Source organism: Balaenoptera borealis (genome assembly GCF_965194805.1).
Source record: "Balaenoptera borealis genome assembly, chromosome: 10".
Classification (NCBI taxonomy): Eukaryota; Metazoa; Chordata; class Mammalia; order Artiodactyla; family Balaenopteridae; genus Balaenoptera; species Balaenoptera borealis.
The window spans coordinates 78,027,937-78,047,306 of NC_138874.1; the positions used below are offsets into that span (position 1 = coordinate 78,027,937).

Sequence of the window (19,370 nt, forward strand, 5' to 3'; positions counted from 1 at the left end):
TGGTGTGGTAGTTGCGTACAGAAAACTGCTAATTTTCAGGTTCGTGTGGCTCTTCACACTGGATGGCCTAATGTAACCCTGTTGAATTCTTTAAGCTGAGTTGTTGGATTAGTTTTATATTAGATGATAACACATCATTTTATGATGGATACTTGGGTTATAAGTATTTTCTACATTGTTATAGTGACATTCTACAATAGCACTATATGGTATTTCAATTCTAATATATTCTATCCTTGGAATCTTGTTTGAAATTAAACATCAACTAAGTTCAAAAGTAATTATTTTTTTTATTTCAACTCTATAAAGTATACAACAGGCACTCGGCAATTACAGCTGCAGGAAAAATACAGAGCAAATCAAAGCAGGTTAAGTTTATGAAAAAGTTTTTAATCTACATCAAAAGAGTGCAAGTGGTCAGTGACCATTTGATGACAGTTGTTGCATTCTGACTAACAAAGGACTCTTTCATGTAGAACGAATTGTAAGAGGACAATCAAATAACCATAGCTGTAAGAATACAAAAGAACTGAGCAGTTGTAAAAACATCATACATTGAAATAAATTTGATAGATGATGCTTCAAGAAATGTCCCTTTACTCGGAAAGTCCAAACCTCTGAGTCACTGTCAAGGTCCCAGAGCTCTGCCTGTTGATGCAGGGGCAGATAAAGAGGAGGGCTAACAACACACTTTCAATGTTTAGCTTTCTAGGTCTGTTGAAAACTTGCCTTATAAGTGATTTGCATATACAAGAACTCAGAGAAAGCATCCTGTTTTGTTGAGTGGTGCACCAAGGTACTTTTTCATCATTGGTTTCATGACGAGGCTTGGTTAGCAGTCATTTTCCAATTTTTCTTTTGAGTTGGACTGTTGTTAATGGAGTCTACAAAATGAGATATTTTAGAACTTGACTGCACTAATTTTTTTAACTGAATCTGCACAGCTTAGCAAAACAGGAATACCTGTATACAGACTGATAGTATGTCATATATTAATTTGACCTGCACATACATTTATACATTTCACAGAAATGACGCTGTATCTCATTAACAGATACACAGCTCTGGTACATTTAACAGAAATAAGAGAACAACTTCATCATTTCTGTAATTCATCAATATTATGTAATAAAGGCTTATAAATTGTTAGCAGAAAGAACTGTAAAACGCAGCAAGCTAAGAAAGGACAACATTTTGAGGTGTGTTTGTCTTTGTCATGCAGCATAACACCAAATTTGTTTTTTTAATAGGATGCCATGAATTTAAGGCACTTGCAACAATGCCAGATAGCCAGGTCATGTTCTAAACTATGGGACAGATGGATAAACAGTACAGTTGACATAATTTTCAATAATACTGACAAGTATGACATTAATTCAAGTCTACTTGGACCTAAAAACATTATTCAGTACAAATTAAATGAAATAATAATGCTGTGAAACACTAAAAAAAGTTACATGTACCACAAAATATCACACAAAAATACCTATTTACATAAATATTTGTCTGTGGTCCTATTGTGAAAGAAAACATTGTTATGGATAATGCACAAATCACCTCTACTGTATGAAATCAGTTCTAATATCCTTATTTTCGGTGTGGTAGCTGACTTCTTTAAATTTAAGTTCACCATCAGTTCAGTCTTTTAGAAATGAGACAAGAAAAATTCAGTAGTTGAATTTATATATTATACATGTGTGATTCACATGCATATCCCATAATTTTAAGTAAAAGTTATGATTTGTAAAGAATATAATCAAAATAAATTTGTTTTAAATGCCACATGGATCTGATTCCTATATTAATAACAAAGAAGGTACAAACAAATATCATTCATAGCAAATTTCCAGAAATCACTTTCCCTAATGTATTCAATCTATCTCAAGTGTTACGTTGCTCCTTTCCTTGGCAGTTTTCAGTTTTCCTGTGAGTCAAGACACACAGAAAGCCCTTATTTCCCATACTTGAAGTATTAACAAGAAAGTCAGTTAACAAATCAAACAAGTTGGCGCTATTCTAACTTATCTGGATGTTCTTTAGTGAAAGAAAATAGAGGGGGCATGAAAAATTCAGAAATAAAGTGAGATGTGCTTTTTATGAAGCTGACCATGAATTTTAGCCCTAGTGTCTTCATTAAGACAAGATTTAAATCCTTAAAATTCAATGTTGAAAATTAGATGAATGTTTTCTCTTAGTAATTCTTGAAAGATGTAGTTCACCTTTATTTTCTTGGTGATTGCTTTAGACATCCTAATGCAATGCCACAGGTGAAATGAACAAAGATGCAATAACAAGTGGGAGAAATGACCTACAGTTACATTATGCTGAATGCTGCTTCCTCATTCTCTACAGAACTTGTACATATTGGTTGTCTTAGACTTGAACTGTAGTTCCAAATCCACAGTAAGTGCTAATCTCTGGGGCTATTGGGATATTTAAAAGGTTGCAGGAGAAGATTCTCTTACTTAAAATGACTAGGTGAATTTAATATTCTAGCAAACCTTTAGCATGCCTACACCACTGTCTTAAAAAAAAAAAATCACTGAACATTGACTAATAACATTGAAATTATATATTTTTAAAAGCCCAATTAAAAGCAACATTAAACTGCTGAAGTAGCATTCATAGCTGGATTTTAACTTGATATTTTTAATTTTATATTCTAAAATCTGTAGAAGAAGGTGAGTATTTTGAGGAATAGTTCGATTTTGAGAAATTGTAAGGGAGGGGAAAATCCGATAATACAAGAAGAATAATAATAGGATCAAAATTTTCATTTAAATTTATTCTAATTATATATAATATGCCCTTAATACTTTTATTCTCCAAATGTTTCTTAGATTTTTATATTTTGATAACATATCATATTCTAAAGTAGTCTTGGTATGAAAAATTCAAACAAAAATCATAATATATGCCTTCTTGGATACTATATAATCTCGGTGGACATATGTTTTGCAGAACTGTCTATATTTGATTGGCTTTTTAAAACACTCTCTACTGGAAAAGAGCAAACTTCTGTTTAATATGCCATGTTCATATACAGTTCCAAATCAGGATGACAGCTCATAAAATTACACATTTGTCTAAGGAGGTACAATGCTACTTATCCAGGAAGAGCTCCAAACTGCTGTGCTACTTTTGACAGCTAATAATTGTCAACTGGCCTGCCAACAAAGGACTCAGTTTAAATTGCTGATTCTTTTCCCCATGTGAAAAAGCAAATCAATTCGATATTTCAAATCTGGTCTTTCCTCGCCAGTCTGATATTTCAGAATTGTAGTATTTCTGTTCTATTTAGCTCCAATTTACTTTTAAGAAATCGGGTTCCTGTTTCTACTCCTTTCCTCCTTTCACATGCTAATAGACTCATTGCCCATTGACAAAAAGGTAATCACACCTGACCAGGTTCTTGTCTTGTTCCCTGACCTCACATAGGTAAGGGTTCTCATCGGGTGAATCTTAATGATTTTGTGCTTGCTTTCTTTTTTGTTTTCTTGGTTCAGGCCTAAGACAAGAAGCTAGTTCAAATATGTGTTTAGTCACCTTTCTCCCTCAACCCTAGACTATGTTGTATAAGTGAAATCTGACAGAAGTTTGGTTTGATAAATTTAGTGAAAATGCTTGATTCTCTGGCTACACATGTAATGATTAGAATTTGTGTGGTCTGTTTAGACACTGACATTTACAGATGAAAGATATACATAGCACCTCTATATAGTTTTTATTTTTTTGGATGGATCTTAATCCCTCTCCCACCCACCCCACCCTAAGGGTTTATTTTTATAAAAGGGAATATTTTAAGCCTCAGTTTGAGGGTGTGTTAGATAAATAAAAACCAATTGGCTGCTAGTCATTTATTTCCAGGACCATCTTTAAGCACACTATTTTAAAAAATATGAAATGGTTTGTGAATTGCTCTTTTTCCACTCTGTCATGCCAATTTATCAAAAAGAAACAAAGATCATGCATGTTGTGTTCTTCAGTCCTCTGTGAAAACACATATATACCTGCTATGAGAGTTCTCAGCAGAATCCATAGCAGTTGTGCTTTTATCATACCAATTTTTAAAATCTGTCAGAAAGGAAAGGTAACATTCAGTCTCGTCATCAGCACTGCTGGGAAAGAAAATCATGAAACTTCTAGCACTGGTTTGACATGAACTCTGTGACCAGCAGATGTGTGGTCCTCTTGTATACGGTATTTACACCAGCTTGCAGTAATAGAGTCTACACCCCTCACTTGAAGAAAGGGAAGAGTCCAGTTTTTGTACCACAGTAATCTAATCTATCGTACCCAATATATTATTTTTTGATCTTCTTGATAATTCTAGCAAGGTACTGACTCTCTTTGAAGTGTTTCTTACAGTCTTTCAAATTATAATCAGAGCAAAGCAAGATCATCGCAACAATAGGAAACATTTCTTTACTGGTGAAAGGCTTTGCTTCAGGACCACCATGTCAACTGCTATTTTTAGGTTCAAACAGAAAACATGTAAAGAGCACTATTGTCATCTAAGCAATAAGTCCTAATGCCACTGTAGTTACTGGAGCAGCATCGATCAAAGGCATCATGGTGACCCCGAGCACTAATCTTCTCTCTTTCCTTCAGGTTTGCTGGCAGCTGTGTCTCAGGAAAAGCTGTCTTCAGCAAGGCAGAAGCAGGTAAGAGAAATACATTAGAAGTCTACGTCCCATCCTGAGTTGTCATCAGGTGGTGGTTCGTCATTGTCCTCAGGGAAACTGTCAAAATTGCTTGTGTCTGTGGGTGATGCAACCTGCAAACAAGAGAACGAACAGTAAAATTTTCTGAATTTTTTAGGGGCATTCCAAGCTAAATTTTTAAAACATTCTTTATTCATTCCATAGTCAATGGCTATTTTTGGAGTGTACCAGGAGCAGGTTTGTCCTTTGTATTGGGGGTTACAGTGGTGAATAAAAATAGACATTGCTCTTGCCCTCATAGAGTTTACACTCTAGGAAAGAATGAATTGTGTGATTAAAACAAATAATTACACCTGTAGATAATTATAAACTTTGGTTAGTGCTATGAAGAAAAAATACAAGGTGTCATGAGTAAAAAAGAGTGATCGTGGAAAGCCTCTTTGAAAAAGTATTAAACCTAAGAATTAATGGTTTTGATAAAGAGGGTATATAGCACATGCAAAGGTCCTGAGGTGAGAAAGCGAGAGCTCCATGCTATGAAGTATCTAAAAGAGGTTAACTTGGCTACTGTATAAAAGAGGAGGGGAGTGAAATGAGAAATAGGCAGAAGTCATCTTAGAATAAATACACAAAAATCCTTAAGTATGATAGCCATTTCTAAACTTAAGCAAAAACTCTTACAAGTTTACTGGGCAAAGTCCAATCTGCAGAGCATGAGTAAAAGCAGTAAAGAAACACACTTTAATTTCCCTTATATTCTATAATATTTTGAACCTCATATTCTATTTTATATATATATATAAATTTATTTCCCCCATATAATTTAACACTACTGATTGCATAAAAGGAGACCCCTGGTTAATATAAGTTAGGGTAATTTAGATTTAATATTTACCTCTTCAAGTTTCTTATATTGTTCTTGTTCTAAAAGTAAAACTTTATGAATGCAATTAGCACCTGTAATTTGCTTTGTGAATAAACATAAATATTAGCATAGAAATAAGTCTTAGAAGTAGGAAAAATATTTCTATAGAAGAAGCGATCTTAAATTAGTCCCAGAAAAAGGAAGTATATAAATGAAAGGCTCAGGACTGCAAAGCAGCCCTGTCCTCCTTAGTTAAGACACATCACATTTTATTAGCTAGATATAGTATTGTATCTATAAATGCAGTCAGTTGAAATCTATTTCAGGTTAATACAGTGTAAACACTTAGTCTACTTAGTGGATTACCAGTTTAACAAAACACCTGATGTGTTAAGAAAAGAGAATTTAAAAGAACACCATTGTGCTGAGGAGTGCTTCAAAGTACTATGGGGGCAGGGGAGGAGGAGCTATGTGGGGCATAAGTGAAACAATATTGGCCAGGAAGGAATTGAAAGCTGTTGAAACTGGTTGCTGGACTGTTGACCACACCCAACAGGAAACCAAAGGGCAGGGAATGTTTTGATGTGGTCCATTTGGGTTGGACTCTTGGAGACAGAGCATGGTGGAGAGTAAACTGAAATCATAAACAGAAGGTAACAATAGCAGATAATCCTAACTCATACCAAGTATACTCAAGTACACACTAAATTGTTAACAACTTATTGCATCTTGTATAGAGAGAACACAGATGTGCAGAAATTTAAAACAGTGTACATAGTTTTGGTGGTAATTCATGAATATGACTAAATAAGGTTGTGAATATATTCTTGGGCAAAGATGTACAAAGGTTTTATATTATGGGGAAAAAAAGGTTCATGATACTCTTCTGTCAATATTTAACACCGTTTTTAAGCTTGGATTTTAGAAGATGTCACTATTTTAACCTGGTATTTCTCCTACAGTTTAATCTGATCATAGGATAAAAATGTAAAAATAGCAGACCTTTGATGACTGACAAACACACACCTTCACGTGTGTCACACTAGTACAAGCTGGAAAGTCTACTTACACTTGGTATTATAGGAGGTGTCAAGGTGCCTTTTCTTAAGCCTTCCCAATTAAAGCCCTCAAACCATCTAAGAAAGGAAAAGAAGTAGATAGTTAAAGACATTTTACCTCAGCTGAAGCCTTCGCATTGCAACCTATATATTGATGTCCATGACTGATGGAAAGTAGGCAAACATTTTCAATATGACAAAAACATTTTCAATTTAATTGCAGGTTTTTAAATGTTAGCTTATTAAATGGAATGCATATTTTTAAAAGATCTAATTGTCAAAATTTTAGACACCAATTAGAAAGCAACTCCTTTTTATTCTAGTAATTTCAGTCATAATAAATGCCATAATATGCTGGGCCCTACAGGATATTTATTTTAAGAAGGTAGAATCAGGGCATGAAGTGTCAGGACAGAAAATTATCTTTCCATCTTTGTCACTGATTCAGTGGGCAGCCTCAGTTAATTAACCTGTTCACATCACTGTCTTGGTCTCTAAGTATCCCATTTTCTTTCTTTTTTGTTGTTGTTGTTGTTGTCTTTGAAAGGTTTCATCATTCACAAATGCCTACACCAAATTCCTGGCAGGGCTTTTAGACATTCATAGGTATTTTGGTAAACACATTCCTCTTGGTAGATATGTGAATTTCCTGTGCATGTTACAGAAACAGACTAATAGGGAAAAACCAATATGGTCTTAGTTTAGCTTCAGATACATCCAGTCAGTCAACATGGATAAGGCCTGATATTTAAGATGCAACTATTGCTTGGAAACAAAATAGATGCTATGACAGAGAAAAAAGACTGTACTCTAACTAGGAAATGGTTGGAAAAATATATTTTAGGTTGAGTCAAGGAAATGAGGCATCATATATGGTGGAGTACTTTTGTTTTTAATATTCTGGTAGAGAATAGAATTCCAGGATTAAAAATATATATATTTCTTCTTCATGCTCAAGAGGAAAAGTGCTAGTTAGTTAGAGTCAGGAAAAACTAAATTCAGTGAATCTGTTGTTTAGAATGTCAGAGGGTCAGATGTGTCTAAATAAAGTCCCAGAGACACAACTCGAAAGGTCTTAAATAACAAGGCTAACTAGTCTACATGTCTCCTTGGATGTTCCCATAGACTAATTGCATCAGTTATATATAACCACTAACTTAAAAACATCAGCCTGGGAAAATACTTTCTGAACTCTCAAACCTAAAGTTATAAGGAAAGAACACTTACTTGTGCTTTTGAATGTCTTTCACTCCATTTTTCAAATTCCCTAATCTTTCTGATGGATTGTCCCTAAAAATAAAATAATAATTGTTAAGGAATCTAATTGTTTCCATATTATGATCCTTTAAAAAATAATGTGGTTGAAATGCTTACCTGCATAGTTTTTTAATTAAATTAGCAGCATTTTTGGCAATCTTCTTTGGAAATTCTATCATGTCAATCCCCCTCAATATGATGTTATAGGTTTTCATAGGATCTGGGCCTGAGAAAGGTGGGCTGCAAGAATGAGAGACATGAAAAGAGATATAACAATAAGGTTTCTTATTTAGAAAACCAAGTACTAACTCCACAAATGACCATTCTTATTTGGGGACATACATTAATAGTGATAGTGAAATGAAACTTGATTAATGGCAAAACGGTGTGGAAATGTTTCCAAGCAAATCGTTTAGCAAAACCCATAAATGGGTCAAGTTTGTCCACTGTTCCCCTCATTTCATTTCAGTGTAGGTGACTAACCCCTCTTGCTGTCCTTAGTCATTCAGGAAACTTCTACTTTTGGCCCTTTCTCACACTTATCAGCTCACTGATTGATTACACTTGGGATGAAGTCCTACATCATTAGAATGGGCTACAAGGACATCACTGGTACGACCCCATCTCATGCCATTACCACGCTCACTCACTGGGATCCAGGCAGACCAGTCTTTCTCTGCTCCTCTGAAGTACCAAGCACTCTCCTACCTCAGGGCACTGTTTGTTTTGCCTGAAAGGTACTTCCCAGGCCTCCTGGCTAATGCCTCACTTATTGTTATGCTGCTTACTCAAAAAGGCCTGCTCTGATCACCCAAATGTAACGAATCATATAACCATTATCAACCAACAAACAATGTAATAATCTAATCAAGCTAATACTGGAATTTAAACTTTAAGTTAGATTCACCTGTTATGCTCTTATAGAACCCTTTATGCCACTTATTATACTTTGTAACTACTTCATTTTGATGAGTATTTGTTTTATGTCTGTCTTCCAGTCCCCGCTGGTATTCCCAGAGTCTGGTGGAATGCCTAACAAACACATAGTAAGTGGTCAGTAAATATTTGTTGAACTAATGCTTCTACAGAACAGTGCTCTTCCTATCCTTTTCTCCCTCTTTATCCATCCTCAGTAGATAACCTAACGCAAGACATCCTCTGTTAGAAAGGATGTGATACCCAATCCCTCATAAGCCAAATCTGTTGGGTTATTTGCCTATCCATCCTTAGACTGTGGCTTTGTGCCAGGCTCAGGGAATACAGATGTGACTAAAGTCAGCTCCTTCCATCAACTTTCCCACAGTTCAGAAGGGAGGTTATGATGTGCCTTGACAGATGATTTCTTTGGAATTAATTATTCTCCTAATATAGGGTTCATTCATGTTTCTTGGGGGAAGACGTTTTCTGGATTATTTTTTGTCTATCCATAAAATAGCAGTTCAAATATTTCCTTCTGTTGAGAAAGTTGAAAACAATGAATTGCTTAAAAAGGGCTGTGATAGGATCTGCGTTAAGGTTTTGTCCCTATTTTCTGTAACAAGTACTTTCTATTTACTTTGTCAGTAACTGTCACCTGTCACGTTAAACCACTTTTTATAATGTATTAACATCCGATTCTATTTAGTATTCTTAGAACTTAAGAATTCTCTCTCTACTCTCAAGTTAACTTGCCGGTTTTTACTTACACTTTAAACATGAAGAACCACCACATCTTTGATTTTTTTGTTATCAACTTAATGTTGTTTCTAATTTATATTTTTGCGTTGATGTTTGTTCTTTCTAACATAAATAATTTCATTAAAGGTGACTTTTGTGGTTTTTGCAAGCCATGCATGTTCTGTCCAAGATATTCAGGCAATATGTGAAACATATATAAAATAGAAGAAAGTAAAAACCATCCAACACCACTAAATAACTGACATTTGATGAATATAAATTTCATACATTTCTCTATGATGTAGATGGAGAGACACAGGATTATGATATACATGCTTTTCAAAATAAAAAAGTATTCAATTTAATTTTACTTGAAGTTAAACCTGAAAAAAAATGCTAAATTTCAATATGTGCTTCTTCACCAACAACATTAATTCCTAAAAGACTTCTCTTAAGAAGTTAAAAAAAAATTTTTTTTTGCCCAGAAATATACCCATGCACCTCTGGTCAATTAATCTATGACAAAGGAGGCAAGAACATACAATGGAGAAAAGATATAGTCTCTTCAATAAGTGGTGCTGGGAAAACTGGACAGCTACATGCAAAAGAATGAAATTAGAACACTCCCTAACACACAAATAAACTCAAAATGGATCAAAGACCTAAATATAAGGCTGATACTATAAAACTCCTAGAGGAAAACATAGGCAGAACAATCTTTGACATAAATCACAGCAATCTTTTTGGATCCACCTCCTAAAGTAATGAAATTAATTAAACTCAAAAGCTTTTGCAAAGGGAAACCATAAACAATATGAAAAGACAACCCACAGAATGGGAGAAAATGCTTGCAAACGAAGCAACCAACAAGGGATTACTCTCTATCAAAAAAAAAAAAACCCAATCAAAAAGTGGGTGGAAGACCTACATAGACATTTCTCCAAAAAAGACATACAGATGGCCAAAAAGCACATGAAAAGATGCTCAACATCACTAATTATCAGAGAAATGCAAATCAAAACTACAGTGAGGTATCACCTCCCCTGGTCAGAATGGCCATCATGAAAAAGTCTACAGACAATAAATGCTGGAGAGGGTGTGGAGAAAAAGGAACCCTCCCTGCACTGTTGGTGGGAATGTAAATTGGTGCAGCCACTATGGAGAACAGTGTGGAGGTTCCTTAGAAAACTAAAAATAGAATTACCATATGACCCAGCAATCCCACTCCTGGGCATACACATCTGGAGAAAAACATGATACACACACCCCAATGTTCACAGCAGCACTGTTTACAATAGGCAAGACGTGGAAGCAACCTTAATGTCCATCAGTGAAGGAGTGGATAAAGAAGGTGTGGTACATATATACAGTGGAATATTACTCAGCCATAAAAAAGAATGAAATAATGCCATCTGCAGCAACATGGATGGACCTAGAGATTATCACACTAAGTGCAGTAAGCCAGAGAAAGACAAATATCATATATCACTCATATGTGGAATCTAATTTAAAAAAAGCAAATGAACTTATTTACAAAACAGAAACAGAGTTACAGATATCAAAAACAAACTTATGGTTACCAAAGGGGAAACGTAGCAGGGAGGGATGAATACACACACACTACTATACATAAGATAGACAACCAACAAGGACCTACTGTATATAGCACAGGGAACTCTACTCAATATTCTGTAATAACCTATATGAGAAAAGAATCTAAAGAATAGCTATATGTATAACTGAATCACTTTGCTGTACACCTGAAACTGACACACAACACTGTAAATCAACTATACTCTAATAAATTTTAAAAAAAGAAAAAATATGTTAAACACTTTGGAGTTTTCTTTTTCATAATGACATAATTCAATTGTAAAAAATACTTAAGATTCCTAATTGTGAATTATGAGAAATAAGTATTCCTATAGTCATTCCTACCTTCTCTCTCCCACCTTAACTTTTAAAATTGCCAAAGACTATAACATTTCCATTCTGCTTAATAACCAAATTTATTTTGAGTCATCTCTTAGTTGACTTGGTCATACAGTAGTGTTTCTAAGAAAGCCCTGGGGTACACACTTTATATGTTGTCTTTATATCTTAAGAATAACTTAATTTCATATAAATTAGTTGAGTTGTACTCTGTCTCTCTCAGAACTACATCGTTCTTAATATTCTATCTTTCGGCATTAAAGGTGCTATAGAGAAAGTTGAGGCCAACTTGAATTCTAATCCTCACTCCCATCATCATATATGACATGCTTTTGCAGCTTAGAGACTATATGATTATTCCTTATCATTGAAGCTAGGAAATTGCACTAGGACACATGGTGGTGTTATGACTCTGTTTCCCCATGGTCACTGTTGATCAAAATGATCCACTGAGACCATCCATGACTGGTCTATGTCATGAATTTTCTATCATGTAATTGAGTATGTTTTGTATCCCACTTGTAATCGTCTCTTCATATACATAGTTGTTTTTCCTATTTCCTTGGACTTCTGTATCTTCTTTCTGTAATAATTTCTATATCCTTTTTTTTTTTTTCCTAAGGTCTATCTACTATCTCCCTGGCTGGGTTTTTAATTGCTATTATTCTATTTTCTTTTGCTTATAATATGATTTTCAGCTTTGTACTGTTCCTGAGCTCTGCAAGTTTACTACTTTTCATCTATGAACACTTACAGACATCTGTGAAGTTACTTTTTTAAAGAGATCATGCTTTCCACAGCCGCAAAGAAATTCTAGATAACAATTTGAACTCTTCCCATGTTTCTCTGAATCATTTCTCCTGTGGTATTTAGCTGCCTTTGCCTATGTATCTTTCATCTAAAATTAACAGAAAACACCAACGAGGTTTATTAATTTGAAGTCAGCATAAGAGTTTCAAGAGTGATGGTGTAAAACATCCACAAGTGAAATAAAAACCACCACGTAACTGTTCCTGGCAAAAGTAGTAGGTGTTAGCATCAATGGAGTGCTTCCTATGTCCTAGACTTTCTCAGTGCTTAATAGATTCACTGAATCCTCACAAATAACCGTAAGACTAAAAGTCCCATCTTCCTCTCATTTTCACTGTAGCTACTAAGTTCTCTTAAGTAATTCTTTCACATTCTACTGCATGCTTCTTCTTAGATCTGAATTATTGGAATTATCTTCAAACTAGCCTCCCCATCCCTCTTCCAGTTTGCTCTACCCATTATTGCCAGCTTGTTTTCCCTTAAATACCACAACACATGTCACTCCTTTATCAGAAAATCCTCCATGAGTCCCTCTCTGGATGGAGTTCAAACACTGAGGTACAGCAATCATGATTCTTGCAAGATGACTCTTTTGGATCTCCCATCATTTCTTAACATGAACCTTTTTCATGTCTTTGCCCACTACTCCCCCTCTATTTAAGCCATGCCTTTCTGCCTGGAGTGAACTTTACTCTGCTCTCTATATTCTTCCTGCAAGGTCCAGCTAGTCCTACGTTCTTCAAAAGCCTCCCTGGACAAATTTAACCTTCTTCTGAACTCTTCAGTTTATAATGACCCTCTTAATTATTGTCCTGAGCACAGGGCTTGGTGGCGTATTTGTTCCTCTTTTCCTTGAGTTTATAGTCCGTTTTATAGCTGGTCGTATCCACAGTACCTTTTTTAGCTGTTGATGACTACAATATTATTACACAACAGATCTGCAAAGCATTTACATTTCATTTAGATATAACAATTGCTAACAGGTTCTCTTATCTCTATAAATAGTTGACTCTATATTTTTATATGACTTTCATCTTCCTTGCTGGCTAAATGACTAGGCTCAGAGATCTCAGAGAAAGACACTAGACGATTCCACATTCACATATGTATAAATAATGAGAGTTGAGAGTTGATGTTGAGTTTGTTCCCCTCATCTGACCCATTTTAGTTTTTACTTTATGAATTCCTTGTTATCTGCATAACTAATTAAAAACTGTGCTAACAAGATCTGGTGAAAGTACTTTAAGATGGTCTCATCAGAGTGACAAAGACAGGAGTGTGTAGCTGTTTGCTGGTCTATTTTTATCAGCAGTTCTCTATCAATGTCCATACCTGCCAGTCAGAAGTTCATACATTAGGATTCCCAGTGACCAATAGTCGGCTGAAATGTCATGGCCTTTGTTCAGGATGATCTCTGGGGCTACATACTCTGGAGTCCCACAAAAAGTCCATGTTTTCTTTCCAAATCCTATTTTCTTTGCGAAGCCAAAATCAACCTTACAAAGAGAGAAAAAACAAGATATTCCAAGCCACTTTTGATTAAGCTTAAAAGCAAAAAGTTACTTTGTTGAAGTATGCTGATGATAATAATAAAATAAAAACAGATTCGAACTATTGTAGTCCTGTCTTCTAAAAGAAGTCCTCTGTATATTTCAAACAAACAAAGCCTCCCTGCTCAAGCTCAGTTTCAAAAGGAAAAGTTGAAACCTTAACATAGGATAAAATCCACATCACCGAAAATAAAGGCAAACTTTTCTTTATGGAAATACTTTCCATTTTTCCTTCTTTTATGCCAGTGGAGGTTGGGGTATAAACAAAAATTTCTCCTTTACTCAGGCATATTTTCCAGATATCTGCTGGACTTAATGAAGTTGACAATTCATTTAGTTTTAATTGAGAAGCCATTTTTATTGTTGAAGGAGCTGAGTTACAAAGCTATGGGACCAATAACTCTGTCCTTGGAAAACACAGAGATAAAATTAAAACGTATTCTTCATTTTTCTAGAAAACTTTTGAAGCAGGAGCCTCAAATGCAGAGAACCATTTTTTTTTTCTAAAACAACTGGTTGAGAATACAAATAATTAACTACCATTGATGTGATTTCTTTGAAAATCATAGGTTGAATAAAAATTCCCAAAATTTAAAAAACAGAATCAGGCACTGAAAGATCCAAAGTCTACAAAAGTTACACATTTTAAAATAAGAGAACTTCCCTTCTACCGTAAATCTTTAGAGCTCTTGGCCAATTTTATTATTACTAATATTATTACTAACATGGCCTGGATAACATTGCCAGCAAGCGCATTTTTTTCCCATTAGCATTACAGTATTCTTAAATCTAAGATAATGATTCATGGTTCTCCACATATGACCTATTCCCTTTGGATGGCAGAAAGCCAGCTAGACATAGGACTTCTACAAAGCTTTTCTGGGTCTACGAACACATGCGAGCAAGCGCGAGCCTATTTAAGCACGTTTTGCCAGCATATTATTAATTCAAACCTAGCCAATCTAATTTCTCATAACCTTTACATAACTTGAAAGAATAGTTAGTTGAAAACAGTAACGCTACAGCCTGTTCATTAGCCAGTATTTTAAAGTGCAGGGCAGAAACCATGTGTGAAACACACTGACCAATTTGGCGTAACCTCGGTGGTCTAGGATGAGATTTTCTGGCTTGAGGTCCCTGTAAATGATTCCTTTGGAATGCAGATAGGCAAAAGCTTCTACCACACATGCTGTGTAAAATCTGGTTGTAGAATCTTCAAATGAACCTCTGAGACACAGAAAATGGAATAAAAAGTAGGAAAGAAATTAGTTTGTCTAATAAGGGTCAGTTTCTCATGTCACTATATTCCTACGCCAGAATGTGACCCCAGAGACCAGTGTCTTACTGGCCAAATGTCATAGGGCTACCTTTGCATACTGGGTTTTTAAAAGCATCTGAGGGTTAAGTCAAGGAACTCTTTGCCCTTATGAGTAGGATGGTTAAATCTAACTTCCTGAATACACTGAAGAGGAGGTCAACCACATACCACGTTTCATGTACTTCGTGGATTCCTCACAACAGCCCACTCCAATCTTAAAAGGCACAGTTACAGAGGTGGGCAGAAGAGAGGCAAATCCTATTTTAGACCTTGTCTACCAAGGGGTGTTTTTTAAAGAAGGGTTTGTGAGTTTAGTCATATTTATTCTTAGTTTGTTTTTTGAATCTTTCTAAATAATAGAGATGTGGCTCATGAGAGTGTGAATAAAAGTTAATGTTGTCAAAGAACCACTTTGGAAATGAGTTACAATGCTACTGATAACAGTCAGATCGCAATCTAAGTATTCTGTCTGAAACTTCTGTCAGCAAGACAAATAATATCTATTTCCTATGCTACTGCCTTCTTATTAGAAGGAAAAGATGGAGCTAAAAGATAAGAAGGAAAAAGGTAATTGGAAGGGAATGTTTATTAAACTTGATTATGATGTTTAGCAAGAAAGCTCTTTGTCTCTGTCTCTCTGTACGTGTATGTGTGTTTATTTAATGAAATAACAGTAAAGGAAAAAAACCTTGGCATCTAAGGTTGACTCCTTGGTTCTAGGGCAGAACCTTTATACTTTACCTGTTTTTTTCCCCCCATGGAAGCCCTTAGAAAGATAAACTACTTTTTATCCCCCCTCTTCTTTCCCAAGTAGTAGTAAATGCAATTAAATAATTTTGTGAAAATTCAAGAACATTAGTGCGAACATCAGCTCTTGAGTTGGCTAAGATGTAACAGGACAGCAAGCACTCAGGTGGTTTTGGGGAACATGCAGCAAAGCGGAGGCCCAGAACTTGCTTTCAGGAGAGTCACTGATACCAGTTTGCATCTTGCTCACATTTGCTTCTTTTTCAATATTGAGAAATAAATTCTAACAAACCGAAAAGTAGGATACGGCTGCTATCTTGCAAAATTTATCAGTGAATCTAAGGCTAAAGCAGCCATCTTTCAGGTCATGTTTTAGAAATAGGCAGTGTCTTCCAGAAAGGTATAGTCTTCATTTTAACTACTAATGTCCCCTGAGTTGTCACTGAAATAATTAGCTCTTCCCAAAGGGAATATCCTTCTTTTGAAATACAATTCAGGGCATGATGATATCTACTCCTCTAGATACTAGAATCTTAACTATAATCACTAAGTTTCTAGTATCTCTCTTCAACAATATATGGATGGAACACAATTGTGAATTTATAAGGACAAGAAAAAGTTTGAGAAGAATTGCATCTATATTAGGAAATGAATGGTATACATTATGCTGCAATTGTTTTCTGACTTGGAGCTATCTTTGCAGAACCAACACTATATAATCCTGTGTATTGGGAAAGGGATTAGAATAGTACCTTAAAGGTCCTTTCATCTTTGTCCTTAATTAAGTATGTTTGTCTATCAAGAGCAGCATATTTCTTTGAGAGATCATTTGCCTGAAATAGTAAGCATCCACGTGTAGATAATTAATGAGCAACTTTATACTGAGTGCTGTATATGACTTCAATCCCTTCTCAATGGAGAGCACTGAAAAGCAAAACAATCTAAACAAAACAGTACATGGAATAGAGCTTTGTTTTTTTTCACATTACATGCCTTGTTTTAATATGAAAATTGATTACTTCCTTGTATCAGGACTGTCTAATTGCAATATGGGTGGGCCTTTTCAAAAGCCTACAGTTCTTGCTTCCTGTTAGAAGAAGAGTTATTTCTGCATTTGTGGTGCTGGGCAACAGATCTGTTTCCCTTAATATTCAGTTGTTAATAAAATGGAACCAAATGGACAAATGCATTGTTTCTGTAAAGAGAGTACACACTTAATGAGAGATCAATTTCTCATGACATCTCTGAATGGTATTCATATTTATATTCTGAACAAGCTGATCATTAGCAGAAAGACGAAAAAAATCCTAATACAAACTCAAATTCATCAGAGGAGGCAGTAGGTTACGAATGTGGACTCTGAATGAAGCAAAATCCTGGGCTCAAATCTGGCCTCCACTTACTGTTTAATCTTGAGTAACTAACTGTACCTCTCCAGGTCTTAGTGTTGTCATGTGCAAAATGAGGCTAATAACAGAAACTCTCTCTTTGGGTTGTTGTGAGGATACAAAGAATTTGGGGCATGTATTAGAGTAAGTGCCTGGCACACATCTGGTACTAAGTAGTAGCCATTATTATTGAGCACCAGAAAACTCTTCTTTAGTGCCTCCAGTGTCTTAATCTAGGAAAAGTGACTGATATAGGACAGTATTTTGGGGATGGGAGTTTGCAACTCTATCACTATTACTGAAATATTGGATTGGCCAAAAAGTTCGTTCGGGTTTTTCCGTAAGCTGTTACCTGAACGAACTTTTGGGCCAACCCAATATTTGCTGCTTCTCACTGCAAAGGCTAATTGCAGTGAGTCAGCTCTGAAGCGTTTTCTGCTAATCTCTGTTCTTTTCACTTTCTCCATGCTTCTCACAAGTGTACAGGTGAAAATTATCCTTATATTGCTTACCAATCAAAACCCTCCTTTTTTCATCATGAAGGGAACTGACCATAAACATCCATCACTGGGTCTTCAGTTCTTGAGAGCTTGTTTCTGAGCCATTTTGGAATTTGGAGGGCTCTAGAAAGCTGGTTTCCAGCCCTTCCACAGATCTGTATTGAGTATCTCCCATATATAAATATATTTGTAATTGATTTTAAACATTAAATAAAAAATTTGTCTCAAATCTGTTTCTGTGTTATGTGACAAATCAACACAAGATATGCACACAAAATGTTTACCAGCAACACAGTTTCATCACTAAATATTTGATGTAGGTAATTTGTGACTTTTAAAATACCCTTTTGGAAAGCAGTCAAAAAACATAGCATTAGGATGATTCACAATGAAAAATTACTATTAGAATTGGAAATGACAATGTAAATTTGATTTAAAACAAGAATGAAAGCTTGTTTTATCAACAGTTAAAGTTGCTTAAAGAAAGAAATCGTTCCCCTATATAGCTCTTTGAAATAATAAATTATGCCTTGACAGTTGTGTCATTTCAATTAACAAGTAAGGGATAGGTCCTTATATCCTCTTTGGGAGTGAGTAGGTGTTTTATCTTAGCTAGATGGCAGTAGATAACAACAATTTGCTTCAGGGGATTTGAGGGTTATGTATACTTATTGATATACTCAAATTAAAATGTAATCACAGTGTTTAATCATAACCAAGTCCTGAAATGGCAGAATGTAACAAAGACAAAGCATCTCTCACGGAAAGACAAGTTCCCTCTTTTCATTGACTGACTAGTGACAACAATCATTAGTGAGTATATAAACCTGAAGCATGCTACAGGTTTATTGCCAATTGTTAGACTCATTTCCTTAAAGTACTTTCAACCAAATTAAGAAATGACACAGATTCCACCTAATGGGTCATCTAAGATGGAATTTAAGTAATCACCTCCCATAAAATAGCTGGAATAAAGGAGAATGTATATAGAAAGTCACTTGCTGGCTTATAAAACACATCCAGGAAGACCCAAGACCAGAAGTGAGATGTGATAATTATGGTTTCTTATGTAATTGTTTAATACATTCTGTAGGAAAAATTAACATACACTTTAAAAAACTCAAATTAAGTAAATGATATTAGAATATGTATTAAATACTAATATTAATATGTAATATATACTAATAACCTCTCTCTCTATATATATCAACCACTTACATTTTTAAGAAAGTTGTGGTTGACAATTCTGTAACTGTTACAGAGGAGAGGTGAATAAAAATATAGTTTGTACCAATCTATTCCAAATAATGCAACAGAATTTGTGGAAAAAAGTCACAAACTAGAAGATAAAACAGGACAGCTAATAAAGGACAAACCAGGGAAATTGCAACAATTAACATTTCAGTGCTGTAATTCCTATTTCAAAGATTAAAAAAAAATTTAATAGTCCTCAAAAATCTGTTTGTATATATGGTATCATTTTAATTCCTACTTCTTGACAACAAATAAAAAACTGCTCTGTGTTCTTTTTCTATGCTGATGAGAAGAAAGAGAGTGAGAGGCAGGAAATGGTCAGCTCAGCTGCTAGGTGAAGGAAGAAGGCTGTCATTGCTATAGGAGACTTC

General features: G+C 35.1%; 1 protein-coding gene across 4 annotated transcripts in view; it reads right to left on the reverse strand.

Moving 5' to 3' along the window:
* Positions 1-270: 270 nt before the first annotated feature.
* PRKG1 (protein kinase cGMP-dependent 1) overlaps positions 271-19,370 on the reverse strand; it is a 1,237,939-nt gene continuing 1,218,839 nt past the window's right edge. For all 4 annotated transcript variants that reach the window (XM_082339465.1, XM_082339464.1, XM_082339466.1 and 1 more), the window contains 6 exons: positions 14,878-15,019; positions 13,575-13,738; positions 7,962-8,084; positions 7,815-7,877; positions 6,599-6,665; positions 271-4,777 (listed from right to left, as the gene is read on the reverse strand). In XM_082339465.1, the coding sequence (XP_082195591.1) occupies positions 4,679-4,777; positions 6,599-6,665; positions 7,815-7,877; positions 7,962-8,084; positions 13,575-13,738; positions 14,878-15,019 (658 nt within the window). In that variant the 3' untranslated portion in view covers positions 271-4,678. The remainder of the gene's footprint in view (positions 4,778-6,598; positions 6,666-7,814; positions 7,878-7,961; positions 8,085-13,574; positions 13,739-14,877; positions 15,020-19,370) is intronic.